Source organism: Neoarius graeffei, chromosome 16, assembly GCF_027579695.1.
Source record: "Neoarius graeffei isolate fNeoGra1 chromosome 16, fNeoGra1.pri, whole genome shotgun sequence".
In the NCBI taxonomy this organism is placed as follows: Eukaryota; Metazoa; Chordata; class Actinopteri; order Siluriformes; family Ariidae; genus Neoarius; species Neoarius graeffei.
The window spans coordinates 8788484-8814290 of NC_083584.1; the positions used below are offsets into that span (position 1 = coordinate 8788484).

General features: G+C 44.5%; 1 protein-coding gene across 1 annotated transcript in view; it reads left to right on the forward strand.

Moving 5' to 3' along the window:
* Positions 1 to 25807, forward strand: part of hdac5 (histone deacetylase 5) — a 197677-nt gene that overhangs the window by 143981 nt on the left and 27889 nt on the right. The window contains 4 exon segments of the mRNA XM_060942459.1: positions 18607 to 18917; positions 19863 to 20007; positions 23052 to 23157; positions 24650 to 24783. Of these exon segments, the coding sequence (XP_060798442.1) occupies positions 18607 to 18917; positions 19863 to 20007; positions 23052 to 23157; positions 24650 to 24783 (696 nt within the window).

A 25807-nucleotide genomic window follows, 5' to 3' on the forward strand; every position in this document is an offset into this window, starting at 1 on the left:
ACCTCTCGTACATAATATTTACTTTCAGACATGTTGATTAATTTCCTACAACGGCAGCTCTGACAGTCGTGCAGCTCCAAATCGCATCACAGGTCGATATGAATGCGCTCGTTCTAATACGTCATCGTTTCCATAGTAACACATCAGTCACGTGTGTAAACGCTCCACATAAAGATGACGTTCTCCGGAAGGAGACGCTTATCGAACCTTTAAGGAAGGGGAGTATACTGGTTTACCTCTATCTGTCCGTATCTCCGTCCGTCCGTCCGAAACGCCCTTTATCTCAGCAACCACAAATCATAGCCCCTTGGTACCGAGCTTCAGCTTGGGGTTCTATAGAGATCTTGCAGTCACGTGACCAGAAAGTACACAGACGCCATCTTGTCGGGCAACAACACCGCTGAATACTGCTGCACTCGTGTACAGAATGGATCAATTTCAACCGACGGACTACACGGCTCATTTTTCTAATGAACAGATAACTAGATATGTCTAAAATAAACGATCTACAGATTATTGACCCTTATGGCTTACCGGACGGAGTTTTCACGACCGTGTCAGTGGATGTTGAACTGCCAGCGGAATACCCGGACGTGTATAATTACCTCATTAACTTTCCCTCGCTGTTCAGTGGTGAAGCACTGCGTGCTTATAAATCTCTGGACAGTTATCTTTACAGAAATTCAGGATTTGTCAGCGACTCAGATGTGGCATCTTGTAAACAAGAAAATAATCCTCACTGGATGGGTAAGTCACTTAAGTATTACTAGTACTGCACTGACCAGCCGATTATAGAATAGAATAAGGTAATTCCAGCTGTAATTCCAAATAATCAGTTTTGTTTATATGGATCTGGCGTTGGTGTGGTAGAGCAGTGGAGATTTGAGTGGCTGTTTTCTGAGCTTAGTCAACAGGCCGGCTCTGCAGCCTCGCTTTCGCTTCCGCTCCCAGCGCCGCCTCCTTCGCTTTGCTTCCGATAACAATCCACGGAGACCCCGCTGGTCTCGCTATCTCGTCCGGAATGTTTTTTTTTTTTTCTCGTCCGGAATGTTGTGCATGCAATGGAAATCGCTACAAACCGTCATTTTCTGCTGGAAACCAATGTCCAGTAAGTCCATACGGTTGTAGTGGATATTGAAGTCCGGTACAGACGAACAACACGCAAAAATACACACAAAAAACATAAACGTGCACAGGTAGGGAGAGCTTGTAGCCGCAGCCGTTGTAGTAGAATTGTATATAGCAAGTTTTTCCAGAAGAAAAGGTAGAAGTAGAAGGCGGAAATATGGCGTTTGACCAAGATGGCGTCTGTCACAATCTGGATCGGCTGTGACGTCACATGCAAGTGCTCCATACCGTGTTTACCATTTTCAGGTCTGTCCCACATCGACTTCCTGTTTACTGACTGAATGCATTTACGAAACATATAGCGTGGATTTTGACACTATTTCAAAATGATGGTTTAGCAGGATGCTGTTTGAAATCCCTGGCGAGAGACACTGCTCTTTACTTACTTGTTTCAGGGTTCATTATTTGTTGAAGTCAACATTCATAATAAGTGTCCTGTTCCTTCGATCGCTTGCGTTCTGATATGAGCGGGGGATACGGAAGTCAGCAGTAGCTCACAGTTCATCTTGGTTTAAATTTTATTCACTTCAAGAAGGAGGAAAAAAGCTGGTGATGGAACGACTGTTTATCGCTGCTATAACAATTTTATTCATTGACGTTCCAGTTGAATGTGACTACAGGGGAAAAACTGTTTAGTTTTAGAAATAATTTAAAGCTAAATTTTGTTTAATAAATTGAAAATTGTTTGTGCTGGTAAATTGCTGTGGTAAAAGACAAGTACATTTTTTTTAATCACAAATTTAAGTTGTATTAATAATACATTTTTAAGGATTAAAATAGTTTTTAAAATAATTGTATTTTTTTATATTCTTTTTAAAGGTCCCCTTCCACCAAAAACGTTTAATACTGGCTCTTTTTGAAATACCATAGTTCACTCCGAGTTGCATATGCATGCTGCATGTGAAAATGTAATTCGACTCCCATTCCCTGTATTAGCTTATGAAAGAAAATAGTCGGAAAAACGAGCGGATCTGAAAAAGTCATACGTAGTTACATCATTCATGGCCTCGCCCACCTTGGCTTGCGACCGCCCACGGGAAGAAAGCGCGAGGAGAGAGACGTAATTCGCCCCGAGGCGCGGTGCGGTGCTCAGCATCGGTTTCGTTTCTAACGGCGGCTCCAGCCCGACTTTGCACGCTCGTAACTCGGGCAGGGGAGGTCCCAGCCTCCCCAGACTTGGCAGCCAGGGGCCTCTGCCCTCTCCCGAATGAAAGAGTGCTCCCTGGGCGGGCTAGCTCTGCGCCTCGGGACGTAATTCACCTAACCCTAACCCTAGGTCCCAGCCTCCCCAGACTTGGCAGCCAGCGACCCCTGCCCTCTCCTGAACGAACCAGCGCTGCCAGGGCCCGTCAGCTCCCAGCCAGGGGACGTTATTCCCCCCACACCCCCTGAGGTGAGCTCCGCTCCGTGCCTCGTGCCTTGATGAGAGCCGCTGCCACAGGGAGTATTCAATTAAATAAATAAATAAATAAACAAATGAATGAACGAGCAAATGAATGAATGACTCCCTCCCAGGCACACACACACACACAAGCGTTCTGGCTGGGGAGAGAGCTCCCTTCCTCTGCTCTCCCTCTCCTCTTATAGGGCGTGGTCACTGGGGAAGACACACAAACGCATGTTAATTCCCGTCAGGTGCAGTGATTCTGCCACTTAGCTTCCCTGACTCCTCCCTCCATTCACAGACCGACGCTCGGCCACACCCCTGCTGCCACATCTACATTGTTATTGGTCAAAACATCGATGTCGAGACCAAAACAGCCAATCGAAACAGATTTTACAAACACACCCACATCCGCTTGTTCTGACCCACTGGAGGTAGCGTCAGAGTGCTGTTAGCCAATCAGAGGTAACACGTTTACATGTCATGAATATTAATGAGTAAGAGCTGAAATCCTGTCGTTCTCCCGCCACCCACTCCTCCACCAAACTAGAACAGCCTGAAACAGCAGAACCACAGCATTTTTTTCACCAAAACCGGCTCACAGGGCATTCATTCATAGTAGAGACCACCGTACAATTAATGAAAAAACGATGCAAGGGGACCTTTAAAATAATTTTAAAAAAAATACTATTCATAAATAAATAAACAAACATTTCCATTTCTGTCGCACCTTTTTAACACCTTTTTCCATTTTCCACAGAAAGGAATTTACACTTTGCAGTTTCTCGTTAAAATGACAAGCCAGTTTTGGTTTTTTTTTAATCGTATTAACCTCAAGAAGGAGTAAAAAAGAGGCTGGTGAGGGAGCGACTGTTCATCGCTGCAATGACGTAACTTATTCATTGATGTTCCAGTTAAGGACTGTAACTGGAAAAAAAATCTCGAACATTTTGTTTAATAAATTGAAAATTGTTAATGCTGGTAAATTGCTGTGGTTTAAGATGAGTAATTATTTATTAATTTTTTTTTTACAACATCACAGATTTAAGTTCTGTTAGTAGTATTTTTAAGTATTAAAATAGTTTTTGAAATAATTATATATATAATACATTTCCTTTTATATAGTGCTTTTTAAGCACCTTTTTAAAATTTTGAGTCGTCTAATAAATGCAAAATCAAGCTAAATATCAGCAACAGTATAAATTACGCCGGCTAAATGAGCGAAACTGTAGTATTTATCGTACAGTGGTGTAATTCTCCGTGTTCGGGATTTTCACCACAGACTGTTAATACTCTCTGACTGTATCAGTGGCACGTTATAGACTCCTCGATATTCACATGCTTGATATTTTAAGTAATTTGAATTGGTATCGAGTTTTAAAGTAAAGAGAATACCCGTTCTGTGCAGGTTGTTATTCAGACTCCAGCTTAAAGACGCTGGGTGTGATTCCAGTTTCCTCGAGATCGGGCGTTAATCTCGTTCACTCCTCTTGGCCGTTTGCCCTCCTTCTCTTTCCAGCGACTGTCTGGCAGCAGCTTGCTACTTTCACTGAATAGATGTTGTGAATAAAACTTCTCTGGCTCTCTCACAGAACCTTTACAGGGTCTGATGTGTCTGACACTACAGAAAATGTTCTTCTCCAACACTAACTGAACAGGGTCAGCCTCTTGGAAACAGGTCCGACTCCAGGTTTTCGGCTGGTCCCAGGGGTTGAAAACTCGAGTTTCTTGTTCTGGTTCCATGTGCAGGTGTTTAAATGAAGACTCCAGGGATTTTTCAGCCCGATCCCTGTTCATTATATCTTGTAGTGTATTCCGTTGCTTTTTCTGCAATGTGAAACCACCAGATCTGATTGGGATGGAGTCATGATCATCTGCGCTCTTAGGGTTCCTCAAGAGTTCTTTGGATGGTTAATAGTTCTACCATTTATTTAAAAAAGGGTTTTCACTTACATTGACAAAAGCAAGTGACGAGTCACTCATGTTGCTTGTAGTTCTTCTTGGGCATGGCTTGTCCAGTATTGTTTTGGGTTTTTTTTTTTTTTTTTACCTCCACCAACTTTGTTGGAGGAGGTTATGTTTTCACCTCCCTTTTTTTTCCCAACGCAACTCAAAAAGTAGTGAACGGAGTTTGATGAAATTTGGAAGAAAGGTGAGCCATGGGCCAAGGAACAATTGATTAGATTTTGATGCAAATCCAGATATGTTTGAGGATCCAGGACTTTTTTTTTTTTGTCTGTTCCCAATGTAACTCAAAAACTAGTGAATGGATTTGGATGAAATTTAGTGGACAGCTTTAGTATTACCCTAGGTTCAAGTGATTTGATTTTGATGTTGATAGCGTGTGGCTTGGCGGAGGTATGCACGCTACTGAGTGCCCTTCTAGTGTTTAAGCATTTCCAATGAGAACCTGGAGTAGCCACAGTGTCATTGCTTCTAACTATTTAGTAGTTAATACTGTACTAATCAGTGTGAAATTTGGTTGTTTTTGATTTGTGTTACATTCTCTGCCTCATACTACCTTCGTTCTTTGATTAGATTTGCAAAGTAAGTTAATTGTAGTAGCTGCGTACCCTCACCAGAGGCATGTCTTCATACGTTTCATGAGAGGTTGTATGTAACAGGATAAGACGAAATCACAGTTGTAAGTTTTTCTTTCATTTTTATGTGCCAAACAATAAATGGGAACTAATTGAAGAAGAAAAAGAAGACGACGACTTTGTCACATGCACAGTCAAGCGCAGTGAAATGTCTCCTCTGCAGTTAACCCATCTGAAGCACGCACAAGTGAGCAATAACCATATACACATACCCAGAGCAGTGGGCAGCTATGCTACAGCGCCCGGGGAGCAGTTGGGGGTTAAGTGCCTTGCTCAAGGGCACCTCAGCCCAACCTTCAGGCTACCTGTTAACCTAACCTGCATGTCTTTGAATTGTGGGGGAAACCGGAGCACCCGGAGGAAACTCGCGCAAAATCCACACAGAAAGGCCCCCATCAGCCACTGGGCTCGAACCCAGAACTTTCTTGCCGTGAGGCAACAGTGCTAACCATGACACCACCATACTGCCCACCTTGCAGGTGGGAACTAAAGTTGTGAGCAAGAACTGAAGAAACGTTGTACCATTGGATTGGTCCAAGGAATCATTTGAGCCAGTCCTTGTTGCTTTGCCCCAACAACCCTTTGTTGTAGGGTTCAACATTGGACTTCTCCCTAAACTCTTCCCCCAGTGCCCACTATGGTACCTCTAAAAGAGGCAACTTTACAGCTCATGTATCAGTGGTTGAATCTTTTGTTTTGTCCAGATAATAATGGTTAAATCAAGATGTATCTGACGATAGTCAAAGGCAAGTTTCTTGAGCATGGATCTGCTGCTGTAATCTTCAAGACTCCTGAGGTCCTGTTGCTCGTCCCAGGTCTTTTATCCACAATCAAAACACATCATACTGAACATCCCTGAAGACACTCAGTACTGTTGGTCTTTATAATTCTACACCTGTATATTTACTCTAATAATTTATGATTGAAAATCACTCTATCCTTTGTCACTCAGAAGAGGATGGGTTCCCTTTGGAGTCACGGTTCCTTCCTCATGTTATCTCAAGGAGCTTTTGCTCGCCACTGTCTGTAGATTTGATTGCACCTGAAGCAGGTTGTTGAGATTCGTGTTCTTGTTTCTTTAGTACTTCTTGTGTTCACAAATTAAATTAACCCAGTCTTGCGGGGCAGGTTGGTCAAGTGGACATCTACGTATGGGGAATGCTTTCGGGATGGGGCTTGCTGGGGGAAAAAAATGGGGTGCAGTCAATGCTGAAGCATTGCTGTTTGTTATTGGTACATGTAGGTTATTAGAACATGACTGCAGGCAACCAGTTTTCATCCAAAGGAATTACCTTGATGAAGTTTGGAGAATGGTGTTGTCTGCATTCTTACATAGTTGCACCTCAAAGCGTTGATTCTACTTCCACTTGGAACCATCTGTTCTTGGGTTTTTCATAGAACCTTAAAGGGTTCCCAAAGATATCTTGCCCCAGGAACCCATGCAAGTCCAAGACTTTGGAAAAACCTTGAGTTTTAAGGTACAGATCCTTCTTGCAGGTGGAGTACTCTCAAAGGAACCACTTCCTTTTGAGAGGCATGTAATTGTAATTAAGGTTCATAAAAGGATCTTAAATCGTACCTCAGGAAACCAAAAGTTTATCCTGAAGCATACTTTCTCCAGCTCCTTGAAAGTGCTGCACAATAAGCTTGGATTTTTGATTTGCCAGATCACTTTAATGCATCAAGGTTCAGTAAGATGGAGGGGGTTGGTGGAGGTTGGACTGGACAAGATCACAGCTATTTTTAGGACTTGCTGTCGGTGATTACTGTAATCTTGGCACTCAGATCTAATCTGATGAAGACTTGGTCCAGGCTCTGGTTGCATCTGTTCTCTTATTGATTACATTTGGCTAGTTTTTCAACAAAGTTGGCTAGTTTATCTGTGAATCTGCCCCCTACACACCTTCTACTACCTCCTCTTCCCATCAGGATCTACCGCATTCTCAGATTCTACCCAGAAATCTCTCACTGTCTGTTTATCTGCAATGAGGAGGTAGCTCTCTTTACTTGGCCTGCCTTCCGGTACTATTTTTGTCTTCCATTTGGAAAACTGTAACTTGCCTTTTTCCTCTCTCTCTCTCTCTCTCTCTCTCTCTCTCTCTCTCTCTCCATGTGGATTGCTCTCAACGAATCTTGCTATCTCTCGTCGTCTTTCTCACACCATGATGAACATGATCCTCCAGGCAAAACCAGTTTTGATTGATATTTAATCAGTGGTGTTGATCAGTGACTTGCAAGGTGGAAAATGCAGCTGTTATTGTCATCATTTTTCCAAACCTTTGGCACCATGTAACTGGAACATTTTTGTCCATCAGTTTCCGGTCCTGCATCGAGTTGCATGGTTTTCGGTACCTGCTTAAGATCAACAACCAAGAGACCTACTTGTGCTTGAGGGAGGTGTGGCTAGCTGCTTAGTTTGGAGCTGATTGATCACCCATACACTCTTAGAAGAGAGTCAAGGGTTCCTAGCTTTCTAAAAGGGATTCATTTGGGAACCGTGCCAGACCGAGGAACCCTTTGTGATAAGGGGACAAGCTCGGGAACCAGTTAGAGTTCTTGGTTTAAAATTTCTTGTGTACCTCACCACCATAAATACCAACACGAATAACCTAGTTGTTGTTTCCTTTTGGGGGAAGCAAAAATGTACCTTTGTTTCATTAGTAGCTTATCCGTCCGACAGGTGATGAGTTTACGCCATCATGTGTTGTCCGTCGTCTGTCCAACGTCGTCCACGTTTCATGAAAATCGCTTCTTCTCTCTTGATTCTTCACCGATTTTGATCCTTTCTGGCATGAGGGTAGGGGTACCTAGGGTGCATATAACTTCTACCCAGATTTGCTTCATTACAATTATTAATGAAGTTATGGACTAATTAAGCCTTAATGAGCAGTTCAACAAAAATCACTTCTTCTCGGTCAATTCCTCGCCGTTTTGGATTCTTTCTGGTAAATAGAGAAAGATTTATTCCTTGGGTGGATATCACTTCTATATATAGCTTGTATATCGTGTATATAGCTTGCAACATTTATTGCGCCCATAAGGTTGGCCCACTTTAGATTGTTCCTTCTGGACTTGACGGGGCCAGAGTGAGCTACGCCCTCATTGCCGGTCTCATTACAAACTTCATGTTTATTTTTACAGAAACATAGCCAAAATGACCAGAAGTACTTTTATTAATTTTCTGATCAAATGGTACAACAATTTTTATTTGGTGGTTTTGTTAACAGTTGGTTGTTATCCAGTTATCAGTTATGCTATTGAAAGTTAAAAACTAAAACCCTAGGCGCACTTGGTACCTGATTTGTTTTTGCTTATGAACAAGCAGCAGGGAAAAAAAAAAGTCCTTTACAGGCATCACAAATTTCTTGAGGGGTGTTCACACGGCACATGTTTGCATCGATGCTGCACCGATGTATTTTGTTGCGATATATCTTACACCGGTGTAAATTTTGTGGAGCGTTCACACGTCACAAACCTGCTTACTAGAGAGAAGCGTGTTAGCGCCGGTGCAGCCCCACTTGCGTTCACACGGCAGTTTTTGCGACCGTGCTATACAATAGTAATAATGCGGAAATGAAATATGCGCATGCGTGAAAATGTACTTCCTTTTCCCGGTTGCCATGGCATCACCAAGCGCCGGGAAAACAACGTGGATGAAGACACCAGTGTTGCCAGATACTGCTGACGTTTTCCAGCCCAAAATATGTTCAAATCCGCCAAAATGCACTTAAAACCGCCCAATCTGGCAACACTGGAAGACTGGAAGTTCTTCCAGTCTTGGAAGTTCCAACAGAACTTCCAAGACTGGAAGTTCTGTTGTTGTTGATATTCGCCATTTTAGAAGCGCAAAATACCAGGATGCAAATTATGCAATGCCCGTATGTAATCAACTCTCCTCACGCGTAGCGAGTCTACCCCGTAGCGTTCAGACGTCCCATTTTATATTGGTGCTGCCCCGCAAACTAGCGTTTACTCCAGAGTAAATTTCTTAAGCCACCTCCCGAGCAGGGTTAGATTTGCACCGGTTTAAGCAGCTTTCAGGGGCTACGCCGGTATAACTTTGTACCGTGTGAACGCTCTAGCGGGGCAGCCCCGGTGCTACACCGGAGTAAAAGTTGCCGTGTGAACACCCCTTTGTTCTTGGCCTTGAGAAGTAGTTTTCATTCAAAGACGAAATGCCATACTTGACTTGATGAACTGGTCTGCAGAACAAGACTGTAAGTCATTGTTTTGCCTTATTGCTCTGTTCGTCCATGTGTGTTGGATATTTATACACTTTCCCTGCCTGAACACACCCGTTTTAACCTTGTTAAGAGTCGAACATCAAAGATGTATCCGAGCAAGAAAGCACTAACGTGTGCTGCTGGGAACTGTGATAGGGAAACACCAGCAAATCTCCAGCAGAGCGGTGCATTAGGAGCTCGGAATGAGATTTGCCAAACAGTGACAGGCTTGGAGAGATGGAGGGGGTCGGGGAAGGCTGGAACGACAGCATGGTTATTTTTAGCACTCGCTCTTTGTGGGTGATTACAGTAATCTCAGCACTCGGATCTAATCCGATGACTTAATCCAGGCTCATGCCGTGTCCTCTGTTTTATTGATTCCACCCTAGCTGGCTAGTTTATTCACAAAACTGTCCCTTTCTCCATTTTCTACCCAGAGATCTCTCAAAATCCTGTTCAGTATCTGTAATGAGGAACTGCTTCACACTGCTTCCTGCCTTCCCTCTGCTATTTTTGTCTTCTGTTGGTTGCAAAACTACAAAAAAAAGAAAAAAAAACCTCCCACCATCCATCTCGATCACTCGCCATCTCTTCACAGTTCCTATTTCTTTCTTTAGGTCTTGCTTTGCTTTAAACCTGCATCTTCTCTTCTCTCCTGCTCGCATGCTAAGATGGCTCTCGTCCCTACGAGTGTCTCCCAGTTCCGATGTTGATGCACTTTATTTTCATAGTGTGGAAGCGAGAAGACAATAAAGCGGACACGGAAGCCTCGGAGGGAATCCCATTTCGGGGGAATGACTCTCATCAGCGTAGTGATCTGAGGGGATTCCTGTAACTGACTGTGTAGGAGGATGCCGCAGTGATGCTGCTGTTTCATTTCGACATGCGAAGGAGGCTCTAACTGGATTTTCCTCTCTCAGTACAAAAACTATCGAGCTGTGGAAATAGCTTCGTCGCAGACTTGAGCATTCCCAACCGTCCGACCCCCCCACACACACACAACCTTCACTCTGCGTTCTCCTGTTTTTCTTTTCCTTCTTCTCATCTTGGGTAAAGCTGCATCGTAAGAAGAACTTTTTAAGTTTAAGCCCTTGTTTCATGACTAGCGCTGATGATGTATGGATTCCTAACATTTATGGTTGAATAAAACCGTTGGTCTTTACACTTTTTGTCCTTAAACGGTATGTAAGGCTACGGTCACACACACCCCTTTTCCACCAAATCAGTTCCAGGGCTGGTTCGGGGCCAGTGCTGGTGCTGGTTCACAACTCGTTCAACTTGCGAGCCAGCTGAGAACCAGTTTGCTTTTCCATAGCTCGCGGTGCTAAGGGAAGCCACGTCATTACGTCGCTGTATACGTCATTACGTCGCTGTATACGTCAGTTACGTCGCTACGTTTGCATAAACCTTGGCGCAAATATCGAAGCAAAAACAATGCAGAAGAAGCAGCAGCAGCAACAATAATAATAATAATAATAATGGATGACTTCACGTTTGTACAGCTGCTGCTTCTCGTCGCTTAAAAATGGCGATCTTTCACGGTCTTGTTATTGTTGTTGGTCTTAACAACTCCGGCCCCCCCCGCTGACGTAAGCAGTTCTTTCCTCTGGCCCAGCAGAGAGTTGGTGCTAGCCTGGAACCGGTTTTTCTGGCCCCAGTTCTTTGTCAGTGGAAACAGAAAACCCGGTTCCAAACTAAGCACTGGCCCCGAACCAGCCCTGGAACTGCTTTGGTGGAAAAGGGGCAACAGCAGCTCGCGATGGGTTGGCGAATACTCGGTGATGAAAAATTGGTAGCGTCACCACCAATCGTGCAATGCACGGTGAATGTTCTCTGAGCATCGCGAGTTATTTTTTGGTGCGTCTCTGCATCATGAGTGGCCAGAAACGTCGTGAAAACTTTCAAGTGCATGATTTGAAATTTGGTGGCGATGTTTGTTTGTTTTCGTCACCAAAGTAATAATAATAAGTTAAATTTATATAGCGCCTTTCAAGAAACCCAAGGACGCTTTACAATAGTAGACAAAGAAAGAAAATAAATAAATAAATAAAAAGTAAAAAGTCCACCAAGTAGGGGTCAGGATGTAATTCCCGTGGTGTAGCAGCCATAGTCCCATCAAAAGGCGCACGAAAACAAGTCCCACATCTCCAGCAGCAACGCCGTCAGCAACATCGCTCAGAACATCACGCCATGGATCCGCAAAACGAGCAAAGAAGCTCTGCCACGCAAAGCGCTGGTGTGTCCCAAACCGCCTGCACAGCCGCCGCGACACCAACAAGCAACATCGCTCGGAACATCACGCCAAGATGGGTTTGGGAACACTTCCCAAAGCTCAGGAAAGCATCGCCACCAAACGCCTTCGTGTGACCCTAGCCTAAAGTGCGTCCATCGTCGCTGAGTTTCATGTGGGAGAGATCCTGGATGAGCAACCTGGATGTTCACTACATTCAAATGTCTAAGGGCACTTTCAAATCAGAGTGAAGTTGTTTGGTTTGAAGCTCGGAATAGTTAAATAATGTTGACTGAACTCTTTCATTCATTGGTCAGAAATTCCTAAAGTAAACGATTCAATAAATTCTCTGACGGCTAACAAGCTGTTGACGCCATGGTTACGATTCTCAGTGTGCTGGTTGAAAATTAACGTGTCTAAATTTTTAACTCATCTGTCCAGAAGGCCGATGATCTGTTTCCATGGCGTGGCATTCGTTGTCCACAATTCAGTTAAATCGTATCTCCTTCGTCAGTTCTTCACGGATTTCTGTTCCGATTGTTTTGTTTGAAAGAACTCTTCACTCCGCACAAAACTTGGTGGTTGTCACATTTTTTGCTAATGAGTTACTAATTAGGCCAAATTAACGAATTTTCCAAGCCTCTCACTAGAAATGGTATCTCCTCTCTGATTTCTCATCCGGTTCCAGTTCTGTTTGATGTTTTGGTCGTCATGGTTGTTTTGACGGCAGGCCAGATGAGCTCCTACGTCCTTGACGTTCTGGTGGTGAAATTTCAGACATAAACACTTTATCAGAGGGGAAACGTTGAGTCCCAGTGGTTCAGTATGGATTCCAGTCTTGCTGCACCACCTGTGTGCTAGCTAGCTAAATTATTTGTCTCCGATAGTTATTAGCTAGTTTCTCCGCTAGGTAGCTATTGAAGGCTATTTGTTAACAGTGAACTTCTTTTCCTTGGTTGCTTTTCACATGTAGGCTCCGGTTCGGTGTTCCTTAATTCTTGAGGCACATTAAGACATACGTTAGGCCCTGGTCACACTACAGCTCACGATGGGTTTGTTAGCATCACCACCAATCGTGCGATGCACAGCGAATGTTCTCCGAGCTTCACGAGTTGGTGTTTGGTGTGTCTCCGCCTTGTGAGTGGCCAAAAATGTCACGGAAACTTTCAGTACATGCTTTGAAATTTGGTGGTGATGTTTGTTTTCGTCGCCAAACTAAGCAGCGAATCCTCACAGATGGGTTTGGGAACATCGCCACCAAACACCTCGTTTTCATCAATAACCCGTTGCAAAGCATCGCGAGCTGTAGTCTGGCCATAGCCTAATAAAATGGATTATAAAATGAAGTTATAATTTGTGGTTGCCTAGCAACAGTGTTGACTCGAAGCGGCAGTGTGTTAACCTTCGTATGATGAAATCACAAATTAAGAAGAAGAATATGAAGAAGCCTTTATTTGTCACGTTTACATTACAGCACAGTGAAATTCTTTTCTTAGGAAGCTGGGGTCAGAGCGCAGGGTTCGCCATGATACAGCGCCCCCTGGAGGAGCGAGGGTTAAGAGCCTTGCTCAAGGGCCGAAGTTTGGCGATGCTGGGTCTTGAACCCCCAACCTTCAGATCGGTAACCCAGAGCCTCTGGAGAGCAGCGTGTCATTTTGTTCAAGCACATTTTATTTTATTTTTTTAATTTGTTTTTTTTAAATAGTTTTCTCAAGAAAGTTTTAAGTGTCCGAATATCAGAATTATTGGCGCTCTTGGTAAAGTTAGATTGGTTAGTTAGCTTAAATACTAAAAATATGAACCCTTGAAATAGAGTTATTCTAAGAAAATTAAAAAAAAGATTTTAAAACAAAACCACGAGTCATAATTATTGGCCCCCTAGAACAAAACTGAATAACACCATCCGTTATCCATAGCCGCTTATCCTGTACAGGGTCGCGGGTGAGCTGGAGCCTATCCCAGCTGACTACGGGCGAAAGGCGGGGTACACCCTGGACAAGTCGCCAGGTCATCACAGGGCTGACACATCGACACAGACAACCATTCACACTCACATTCACACCTACGCTCAATTTAGAGTCACCAGTTAACCCAACAGTGTTGGGCACGTTACTTTCAAAAAGTAATTAGTTATAGTTACTAGTTACTTTTCCCAAAAAGTAACTGAGTTAGTAACGGAGTTACTTTGTCATAAAAGTAACTAATTACCAGGGAAAGTAATTATTCCGTTACATTTTGTTCCCCCTCAAAAAAAAAATCAAATTCAATTAGTGTAATCATAATAAAAGTGAATGTTAAATGTGTTTAATGACTGAAATGGACACTTAACAGAACCAGTTAGTAACGTTATCTACACTATATTAATATTTTTGTGGGACAATGTGAGATAAGACATCTATCAAATGTAATATATTTTTGCAGTTATTAAAATTATGTTACTAATTACTGGCCACTGACGAGGACAAACGCTTTGCTCCTCGACATAATGTGCATTGCACGTAAACACTCTTGCCTTTTATTTCAAGTAATGAAAAGTAATGGCTGTATTTCCAGTGTGAAAGCGCAGTGCTGGGCTGACCGCTCGCCATCGCTGGGTCTTCTGATTGAAAGAGCGCGCAGTAGTGCAGTAGGCGTGGCCTACCTACATATGTTGTCCAAATCTACTCTGATTGGCTTACTGTGCCGTTGTCTCGCGTCTCCCCGCCCCACACTAAAGCAGAGGAAAGAAAGGCTGAACGAGCAGCGTGCCAGATGAGAACAGCTTTAATAAAGTAACGCATAGTATTTTATTGTAAGTAACGGGAACGGCGTTATAACGATGTAAAAAGTAATTAGTTAGATTACTCGTTACTAAAAAAAGTAACGCCGTTAGTAACGCCGTTTATTCTAACGCCGTTATTCCCATCACTGGTCATCACAGGGCTGACACATAGACACAGACAACCATTCACACTCACATTCACACCTACGCTCAATTTAGAGTCACCAGTTAACCTAACCTGCATGTCTTTGGACTGTGGGGGAAACCGGAGCACCCGGAGGAAACCCACGCGGACACGGGGAGAACATGCAAACTCCGCACAGAAAGGCCCTCGCCGGCCCCGGGGCTCGAACCCGGACCTTCTTGCTTCGTGCCGCCCGCATGAATAACACATAACCACAAAGACGTTTTTACCAACATGCGAATAATTCAGGACATTCTGTTCGATGATGATGTATAATGTATAATTCTCATTCTCTCGGTATGGACGTGCCCTCATATGTTCTAGTTTTATTTCTGTATGATGTTATCAATCACCAATTTGGCAATTTACCAGTAACCGGTTTCGGACTAGTACATTAGCTGATAGACTTACGAGCTTTAAACTTGTTTGTAAATAGCTCAGCGCTCAGTGTTTGTGTCCAGGGGAAATCCGTGTTAAACTCCTCTGCACGCTCTGACGTCAGCCAGCACCCGGGCTTCACACAGGCGGGCGTTAAATTTAGCTCTCCTCGGCTGATGACGGAGGGGATTTCATCTGATTTGTAAGCAATCTGAGCGCTTCCTCCACTCCGCTGTGTTTGTTAACAGAGGACGGATGAGTGACGGATGAGTTAATGTGTCTGCTGCAGTGCTGCTGGCTTTCGGTCTCACACCTGAGACTCTCCGCCTGACTCGATCGTCCACGCCAACCTGGAAACGAGAGTCAGAGTCTCGAAATCTCGTTAGCTGTTCAGGGTTTCACATCATCCTGATTTTCAGGATCAGATTAACAAGCTTGTCTCGCTTGTGGAAAAAGTCTCGTCATGAGTTGTTGGTGGTTTTTTTTTTTTCCTGTTCTGTTCTTGTTATTTCTGCAACATGTCGCTGAAGAACAAGCGAGTCAGTGGTTTGTAAACGGACATCTTGGCATCATTTCATTGTGAGGAAATGCAGGAGAGTACCTTAGTATTTAAGGTTGTGCTGTTTTTTTGCCGAGCGTGGTGTTCTCGCTCTGCTTCCGAGCAATCAACGAGCACTTCCAGCCTTAACGCCCGGTCACACAGCACTCCGTGTCTATATCACGTACAAAAAGATACAAAAATCTGGTGGACGTGGTCGTAAGTGGTAATTTTTGGTCAATTTTGGCTTTGCCGTGCTTTGTACGGGGTATGGCCGTCGGCGGCTGTTTCACTGCTGCAGCACTGCCTAAGCACAGCTAACCAAGTCCAGCCACGTGTAAGGCTAAAATTGGTTCGCACGTGTTCGAACGCAGGGAAAAAAAGCGACAAGTTACCACGGATAACCGCGGCCTCATCGCGTCTGTAGCACTGCCGATCACGTGTTGAGCGCGGACGTAAAACGGGCACTGCCAAATCACGGGTAACCGCGGCTCAGCGTCGTTGGAAGAGCGGCTTGCTGCGCATATAAAAGCGGTCGCGCACGGCTGTGTGCAGGGCTGGTTTCAGTCTCTGCACAATTTCATCGTACATCGCAGGAGGCATCCTCATAAAGTTCTGAAAGGCTCTTGGATCTTCGTTACGCAGCTCGACCATGAGATGGTCGTAAAGCCCAAGCTGAGGTCTCCTCGCAATCCAGTCACGCACCCAGATGTTCCGTACCACCCTCCTCCTCCTCCTCCTCCTCCTTCTTCTTCTCTCAGCAAGGATATGTTGAGCCTGTATCAGTTGGTTCTGTTGGTGCTGGAGCATTAAGATGAGGACATCACAGCGTTGAGGGTTCATGTTCACCCCTTGACATCTAGACTGCAAGTGCCGAGGTCTCAGAAAATTACGGTATTTATACATGCCGCAAATCAGAAGTGATGCAGAAGTGATTAGACAGTGATCAATCGAATTTAGAACTTGTTTGAGACGTCGTTTAACGGGCTTAGACAGTGCTATGTACGCGGAAAAATCCATTTCTCAGTGATAAGCCGCTAAACACACGCTATATCCCGTGATACCAACGCGTAACACCCGTCCGATGACCGTGCTCTGCCCGTGATAGACCGCCAAACTTTCGCGTCTTACCACGTCTCCCCAAGTTTCAATAACGGCCGGGACACTGATTATCACGTGTTTTTCACGTGTTGCACGTCTTTACCACGTGTGCCGGCCGTGGTTGTCCGCGGTCTAAAGTTTTGAGCAGTCCAAAACTTTTTGCCACGTCCGACGCCGTTCCGATTTTCCCCTGCGTCCTGTCACGTCTGTATATCGACTGTAACACGTCTTAACTTCGACATCAACACGAACAACATCGTCTGCTTCACGGGAGAGCACTTTTTGACGGGTTTTGGCCGTGATAAAGCCGTAAAGCGCTGTGTGACCGGGCCTTTACCTGTTGCTTTTTTCTTTTTAGTTTAATTACATAGAGTGAGAAACCGAACGAATCAAAAGTATCAAATTCAAAATGAATAAGCAGAATAATATGTCTGAAAGCTCTGATACAGTCACAGAAAGGTTGCAAGTTCAAATCCCAGGATTTCAAGAAACCTGGTCTCAGTCACAGCCTAGATTGGAATCATTCTCAGGAATTGTACTCGATATAACTAATTGCCGTGACTCACCCGATGCCACGTTCACAGCTAAATTGCTTTTACGGAGGTTATTGGGTTTGTAGCGCTCCCATCGTCGGAGTTCTGATTGAACCGTGCCGCGGTGTGGCTCTGCCTCGTTATTTATCTTCAGCCTTGTTTTGGAGCGGGTTGGAGTTTTCTCCTGCGATATCCAGCTGAGTTTAGTGGAGTGACGGTGGAGAAGGGAGAGCAGGAAGAAGGGTGCGGAGACGGTGCCAGATGTGGCAGTAGGTTAGCGGTGGAGGAGCTGCAGGGACACGCCGCAGCCAAATGGGGCAAACACACAGCAGTCGCGTTCGGCATTAGAAGGATAAGTGTGTCAGAGATGAAGCGTTTACTTCATACCCATTTTGGTGAAACGTTGAGAGATGTTTCACTCCGACAGTCGGCCTTTTCTCCACCTGGAACCGCCCACTACTTATGAATATTCGTGCATTCATTAATTCAAAGCAGCCCTTCGTTAATAATCAAGATCTAGTCTTTAATAACCTGCTGCTGTTTCGAGCCAGAGCGGATATTTACTGATTCATGATTAGCTCATCTGTCCAGAAGGCCAATTGGCGTGGCGTCCGTCGTCCACAATTCAGTTAAATCGTATCTCCTCCGTCAGTTCTCCACGGATTTCCATTCCGATTGTTTTGTTTGAAAGAACTCATCACGCCACACAAAACTTGGTCGTTGTTTTGTTAAATTTTTCTGCTAACGAGTTCCTAATTAGGCCACATCAACAAATTTTCCAGGTCTCTCACTGGAACTGTATCTCCTCTCTGATTTCTCATCCGATTCCAGTTCGGATCGATGTTTTGGGTCGATCTTCCCTCGAGGAGCAAAATTTAGTCCTTTTGTTGACGTTCCTGTTGTAAACAGTTAGTCGTGGAGGTCGGTCCTCTCTCTCTCACATCGTCACATTTCAGTTCTGGTTGATGTTTTGGTCGTCATGGTTGTTTTGATGGCAGGCCAGATGAGCTCCTACGTCCTTGACGTTCTGGTTCAGATCATTCAGCCACGCCCATTCGTACTGACCGTTTTCCTGCCGTCCTGAGAAAGATATGATGTCAGCAGATCACTAAACACTTCAAAATGAACTTGATCCAGAGATCATGGTCAGTTTTGGGGAACGGAGGAAGGACTTATGTGTCGCTTCACAGCAGTATGGTTTCTTTCGAAGTTCACGAATGCTACCTGTGGCAGAGCGTAAACTCGTCAGTCCTTTGAAATTAGCGTCCGAAGTTCCAGCTTCATCTCCGTCTGTTCCAAAGTGCTGACGCTATGTGGAGACTCCGTCCATAAATGTGACATAGATGTAAACATCTCCTTGAAAGAAGAAAAACTTCATGTTGACAACCAGACACGTGTGTAAGTTGTTACTATAGAAACAACCGCCGCAACTTATAACGTGATGTGCGAGCAACAGTTGTTTAAAAATGTTCCGTGTCCTGAAATTCGAGAAGCGTGTTTTATTTGGTGTGTGATAGGTGATTATTCCTTCTTCTCGCTCTCACAGTGGTGGAGGTGAAGAGCTCGCTGCCCCCAGCCATGCAGAGTCCAGTGGCTGGAGGTGTCGGTGAACAGGGCGGAGGAGGAGGAGGTGGAGGAGGAGGAAGTGGAGGCGGTCCGGTGGACCTGCGTACGGATCCTCGTCTGAGCGCTCTGAGCGTGATGGACCCGGCGCTGAGGGAACAGCAGCTCCAGCATGAACTACTCCTCCTCAAACAGCAGCAGGAGCTTCAGAAGCAGCTTCTGTTCGCCGAGTTCCAGAAACAGCACGAGGTGCTCACACGGCAGCACGAAGTCCAGCTGCAGGAACACCTCAAGGTAAAGAGAGAGGATTCCCACCACGGGAGGCGCTGACGTTTGGGTCGGAGTGGGGGTCCGGGAGAACATCCGGCAGTGTGTGGGTTTTATTCAGGTTTAGTTTTGGGGTAAAACACAGTCAAAGTTTACCCATGTGTGATTAATTAATGAGTTATTAATGAGTTATTTATTATTAGCCAGCTTGACTGGTCATGTGATTTTAATCCAAACCTCAATACATCAGAACTCCTGAATAAAAAGCGATGATGATGATGATGATGATGATGATGATTAGAAGAAACCTTTATGTTAACATTAACCTTTAAATGTTGCAGAGCACATGGTATTTGTAATGTATTAATTCATTTTAAAGATGATTATTAACATTTTAGCATTGTTACATTAACATTTTAGCATTATAATAATTACAAAATAATAAATTATAATAATTATAGTTATAACAAAACATTGTAATAATGTTAATATAACGTTATGTTCACATTTTAACGATTTATTAACATTTTAAAAGCGATTATTATATGTTGCCGTAGCATTCCCGAATCATTACCGGAGTTAGTGAGTAAAATTTTCTCGACCAACATTATTGTAATTAAATTACTGTAGTTTTTTTAAATCCAGTTTAGGTTTCAATAAAAATGATTGTCGCGTGAACAAGAAACGACAGGCTGCAGTGTGTTTACAGAAAGTCATCTAACAATTGGGAGAAATGAATTAATGCACGTCTGAGTGCTCAGAGAGAGAGAGAGAGAGAGAGAGAGTGTGTGTGTGTGTGTGTGTAAACTGTAAACAGTGTTGGTTTGACGTCTGTTTGTGCAGGTAACGTACCAGCATCGTAGCTCAACACATTCCCACTTTCACCTTCTGACCTTTGCCCACAAGCTGTGTGTGTGTGTGTGTGTGTGTGTGTGTGTGTGTGTGTGTGTGTGTGTGTGTGTGTGAGAGCAGCAGCAGCAGGAACTGTTGGCAGCGAAGCGTCAGCAGGAGTTGGAGCAGAAGAGGAAGCTGGAGCAGCAGAGGCACGAGGAGATGGAGAAACAGAGGCTGGAGCAGCAGCTCATCATGCTGCGGAACAAGGAGAAGGGCAAAGAGAGTACGACACACACACACACACACACACACGTCGTTCAGATCCACGGAGCAGGTTACGTCATAAGCGGTGGTCACACAGCTGCAGAACTCATCTGTGTGTGTGAAAGTTTTTGTCCCCGCAGTGTCTCCTCCTGTCCAGGCGTAATTAAATTTGCTGCTCTGTTACACTGCGCTCTGTTTACACTGCGCTCTCATTCACACAGCGGCTTACGGTACACAACAAGCAGCTCCACATTATTCTTATTATCATTATTATTTTACTAATTAGATTCTTCATGGTGCAAAACTGTACAAATACACACACACACAGACAGACAGACAGGAGAGGGAGAGTGTCAGACAGATGAAAGGGAGATAGGGAGAGACAGACAGGAGAGGGAGAGAGTGTCAGACAGACGAGAGAGAGACAGACAGGAGAGAGGGAGAGTGTCAGACAGACGAGAGAGAGACAGACAGGAGAGGGAGACAAGGAGAGTGTCAGACAGATGAAAGAGAGAGATAGGGAGAGACGGATGGGGAGAGAGAGAGAGAAAGGCAGGAGGGAGAGAGGGAGAGTGTCAGACAGATGAGAGAGTGAGTCAGAGAGAGAGAGAGAGAGAGAGAGAGAAAGGCAGGAGAGAGAGGGAGAGTGTCAGACAGACGAGAGAGACAGGAAAGAGGGAGAGTGTCAGACATGAGAGAGTGAGTCAGAGAGAGAGAGAGAGAGAGAGAGAAAGGCAGGAGAGAGAGGGAGAGTGTCAGACAGACGAGAGAGACAGGAAAGAGGGAGAGTGTCAGACAGATGAGAGAGTCAGAGAGACAGACAGGAGAGAGGGAGAGTGTCAGACAGATGAGAGAGAGAGTCAGAGAGACAGACAGGAGAGAGAGAGAGAGAGAGAGAGAGAGGGAGAGAATGTCAGACAGGAGAGGGAGAGTGTCAGACAGATGAAAGGGAGATAGGGAGAGACAGACAGGAGAGGGAGAGAGTGGGAGAGTGTCAGACAGACAAGAGAGAGAGACAGACAGGAGAGAGGGGGAGTGTCAGACAGATGAGAGAGAGACAGACAGGAGAGGGAGACAAGGAGAGTGTCAGACAGATGAAAGAGAGAGATAGGGAGAGACAGATGGGTAGAGAGAAAGAAAGGCAGGAGGGAGAGAGAGGGAGAGTGTCAGACAGATGAGAGAGTGAGTCAGAGAGAGAGAGAGAGAGAGAGAGAAAGGCAGGAGAGAGAGGGAGAGTGTCAGACAGACGAGAGAGACAGGAAAGAGGGAGAGTGTCAGACAGATGAGAGAGAGTCAGAGAGACAGACAGGAGAGAGGGAGAGTGTCAGACAGATGAGAGAGAGAGAGAGTCAGAGAGACAGACAGGAGAGAGGGAGAGTGTCAGATGAGAGAGAGTCAGAGAGAGAAAGGCAGGAGAGAGAGAGAGAGTTAGTACAAGTTACACGTTAATAAAAAGTATAGAAATCATTTCTAACCAGAGTTGATTAAAATGTATTTCAGTTAGAATGAAAACTGGGTGAAGAAAGAAGGATTAAAAGAGGAAACACTTTCCAATCAACATTAAATCACATAATCACATTTCGACAAGAAGAAAAATGAGAAAGAAAGAAAGAAAGAAAGAAAGAAAGAAAGGCAGTTATCAAAGTGGAGGAAAGCAAAGCACTGGAGAGAAAATAATATTTAAAAAGGAGGAAATAAGAAAAAAAAATTCACCTACCATTGATTAAAATGTCTTCCTTTGAAAACCAAAACTAGAAAAAAGAAAAAAAAATTGAAACGATTTCCAACCAACATGGAGTTAATTTCTTCTTTTGAGGAGGAAAAAAAAAGAAATTTCTAATCAACATCAATTAATTCCAGAAGGAAAGCTGCGAGAGAGAGAATTGTTTGGTCTGTTTGACATTAAACTGGGGGAGAAAATGAAGAATTGATGGAGGAAACTAAAGTAAGAATAAATAAATGTCGAGGATGAGGTCCAGTGCGCCGTGATATCTGATGTCCAATCAGCTGCCTGTTGCTCTGGAGCTTTTCATTAAAGGTGCGAAGCCACTGGTTTGATGTTTTTATATTTTTGTTAATTACATGATTGTATTATTTTATTCATTGTTTTTAATTTGCATGTGATCTTTGCTCATGAGGAGAGAAGAGGCCCGCCCCTTTATTGTTCTTATTAAAGAGAATTGTGTTAATGTGTTAAATATCGAATAACTGTTAGCTTTCCATCAGACTGGGTCGAGTATTAGGGGTCCAAGCGTCAAAGTTGTTCATTGTATTTTTGTTGTTGTTATTAGATCTATATTTTTATACATGCTGTGGGATTCCGTGCTTTTTTTTTCTGAAATTCAGCCCAATAACTCGGCACGGATGGAAACCGTCTTCTCACTAATTTTTGGGTGTGACCCTTGAACACTCTAACACCACCAAGAGGCCATACTCGAACACATTTCTGCTCATAACCGATCCACACGTCACACAGTTGCTATTCCAGTTTCCTTTTTCTTCCTCCACATCATAATACACTTTGGCTTGGCTCCAGACAGGAAGTGAGCCTGTATCTCAGCAGTGCTTTGGTGTCTTACCGACGATCTAAAGCTCTGGCTGTTGTTACTCCTCCACTAGATTGCGCTGTAATATATATAACATAACCTCTAAGTCTGGAGTTGAAACAAAACATTTTTAAAATCTTCATGATTTCAAAAACACCCATCAAATTTGGTTCGCGTTCCATTTTCGTTTGGTTTCCTGATGAAACCTGGAACACGTTTTTGGCTTGTCACGTTGCACAGTGCTTGGACCCCTGATTAATCCCTTCCAGCTGTAAATTATGCTTTTTATTACTTTGTATTTGTATGTAGATTTTCGTTTGCGTTGTTGGTGGTGGTGGTGGTGTATCTGCAGACCAGAAAACACCTTTTGATAACAGCTTTTATACTCGACAGAACCCTCAGCATACAGGAAAAAAGTACCCTTGTATAAAAACCGTGCTCTGATTGGTCTGTCTTTTATGCGTTTGCTCAGGGATTCCTGCTTTTATTCACATTCTGGGCTCAATTTGTTTTTCAGGTGCCATCGCCAGCACCGAGGTCAAACTGAAACTCCAGGAGTTCCTGCTGAGCAAAAAGGACTCCCCCTCTGGTGGGCTCAACCATTCCTTCCCACAGAAGTGCTGGTGAGGGGCGTGTTCCAGACTCTTGTAACACTTTAGCATAATGGTTTTTTTTTCTTCTTTTTTCCTTCCTGGTGGAAATGCATTGGTTTTGGGGTGATTGGAGTGATTTAGGGTGTTGGGGGATTGAGGTGATTTGGGTGTTGGGGGACTGGAGTGTTGGGGGATTGGAGTGTTGGGAGTGTTGATGTTGGGGATGGGAGTGTTGGGGGACTGGAGTGTTGGGGGATTGGAGTGTTGGGAGTGTTGATGTTGGGGGATTTGAGTGTTGGGGATTTGAGTGTTCGGGGATTGGACTGTTGGGAGTGTTGATGTTGAGGATTGGAGTGTTGGGAGTGTTGAGTGATTGGAATGTTGGGAGTGTTGATTTTGGGGGATTGGAGTGTTGGGGTGTTGATGTTAGGGATTGGAGTGTTGGGAGTGTTGATGTTGGGGATTGGAGTGTTGGGGTGTTGATGTTAGGGATTGGAGTGTTGGGAGTGTTGATGTTGGGGATTGGAGTGTTGGGGTGTTGATGTTAGGGATTGGAGTGTTGGGAGTGTTGATGTTGGGGATTGGAATGTTGGGAGTGTTGATGTCAGGGATTGTGGTGTTGGGGGCTTGAGTGTTGGGGTGTTGATGTCGGGGATTGGACTGTTGGGAGTGTTGAGTATTGGGGTGCTGGGGAATTGAGTGTTGGGGTGTTGATGTCAGGGATTGGGGTGTTGGGGTGTTGATGTCGGGGATTGGACTGTTGGGAGTGTTGGGGTGTTGATGTCGGGGATTGGACTGTTGGGAGTGTTGAGTGTTGGGATGTTGGGAGTATTGAGTATTGGGGTGTTGGGGGCTTGAGTGTTGGGGTATTGATGTCGGGGATTGGACTGTTGGGGTGTTGGTATTGGGAGTGTTGGGGTGTTGGTGTTGGGGGATTGGGGTGTTGGGGAATTGAGTGTTGGGGTGTTGATGTCGGGGATTGGACTGTTGGGGTGTTGGTGTTGGGGGATTGGGAGTGTTGGGTGTTGGGGATTGAGTGTTGGGGTGTTGCTATTGGGGTGTTGGGAGTGTTGAGTGTTGGGCTGTTGGTGTTGGGGGATTGGGAGTGTTGGGTGTTGGGGATTGAGTGTTGGGGTGTCGATATTGGGGTGTTGGGAGTGTTGAGTGTTGGGCTGTTGGTGTTGGGGGATTGGGAGTGTTGGGCTGTTGGTGTTGGGGGATTGGGAGTGTTGAGTGTTGGGGTGTTGGGGATTGAGTGTTGGGGTGTTGGTGTTGGGGGATTGGGAGTGTTGAGTGTTGGGGATTGAGTGTTGGGGTGTTGATATTGGGGTGTTGGGAGTGTTGAGTGTTGGGCTGTTGGTGTTGGGAGATTGAGCGTTGAGGTGTTGATATTGGGGATTGGGGTGTTGGGGTGAATGAGTGTTAGAAGATGTTGATGTTGGGGTGATTAGAGTGTTGGGGGATTAGGGTGGGGTTTCACTGTGTTGCATGTATAGTAATGTGTGTGTGTGTGTGTGTGTAGGGGTGCTCACCACACGTCCATAGACCAGAGCTCCCCTCCTCAGAGCAACACCCCTGGCACACCCCCTTCTTACAAACTTCCCCCCCTACTGGGATCCTACGAAGGCAAAGATGATTTCCCGCTTCGCAAGACAGGTGAGCGTGTGTGTGTGTGTGTGTGTGTGTGTGTGTGTGTGTTAGTTACTCTCAGTCGAAGCAGGGCGGTAATTAGGGCTCCAGGCTCCACAGTTGGTTGTGTGTGTGTTATTACAGTTTGTCTCTTTACTGTATTAAAGTTTATTATCCAAAGTTTCTTTGTTTTCATCTGAAGCAGTTTGAGTATTAGGGGTCCAAGTGCTGATGGTACAGGAGTTTTATTATTATTATTATTATTATTATTATTATTATTATTACATGCCATGGGAGTCCACAGCAATCCATAAAACCATTCTCACGATTTTTATTAAATAAACAAATCACTAATTCAGCAAAGATTTCTCACCAGTTTTTCAGGTTTATGCCCTGTAAACTCTCTAGCGCCGCCTATGAGTCAAACTTCTACATGTTTTTTTTTTCCTTCTAAGTCCAGAACCGATTGTCACACCATCATCGTTCTCATTTGTTACGATTCGTTACGTGGTGAATAGTCTGAGAGTTGCGAGTGTTTCAAGCTTTCACTGAATTGTGACAAAAAACTGTTTTTCACTCCTCCTCTGCCCGTCCAGCATCGTCTACAGCACAGAGGACCGTACCGTTCTTCATTCAGCTCGCAACTACACTAGTACGAGTTAGACTCGTGAACAAAGTGCAGGGTGGATGGTGTCGCATTCGGACGGTGAATTGTGAAAGTCACGCCTCCCGCATCTGGTCTCGATTGAAGACGCTATGACGGACGTTTATCTCTTGTGTAAGGCAGAGAGACGGAGAAGTACTGAAAGATTTAAAACGTTTTCAGTTCGACTGGGACTCTGTACTGCGTTTAGGGAGAGAAGCGTAACGTTTTATTACACGCTGACTGTCTCAGATTTCCTCACTTCTTCTACGCTAACTCGGAGTGTGACTTGAAGATGCAATCAGTAACAGTCGTAAAAATGTGTAACATAATCTGGGATTTTTTTACCATGGTTCATCTTTGCGAAAGCAGTGTGTGTGTGTGTGAAAGAGAGAGAGCTAGTTTGCT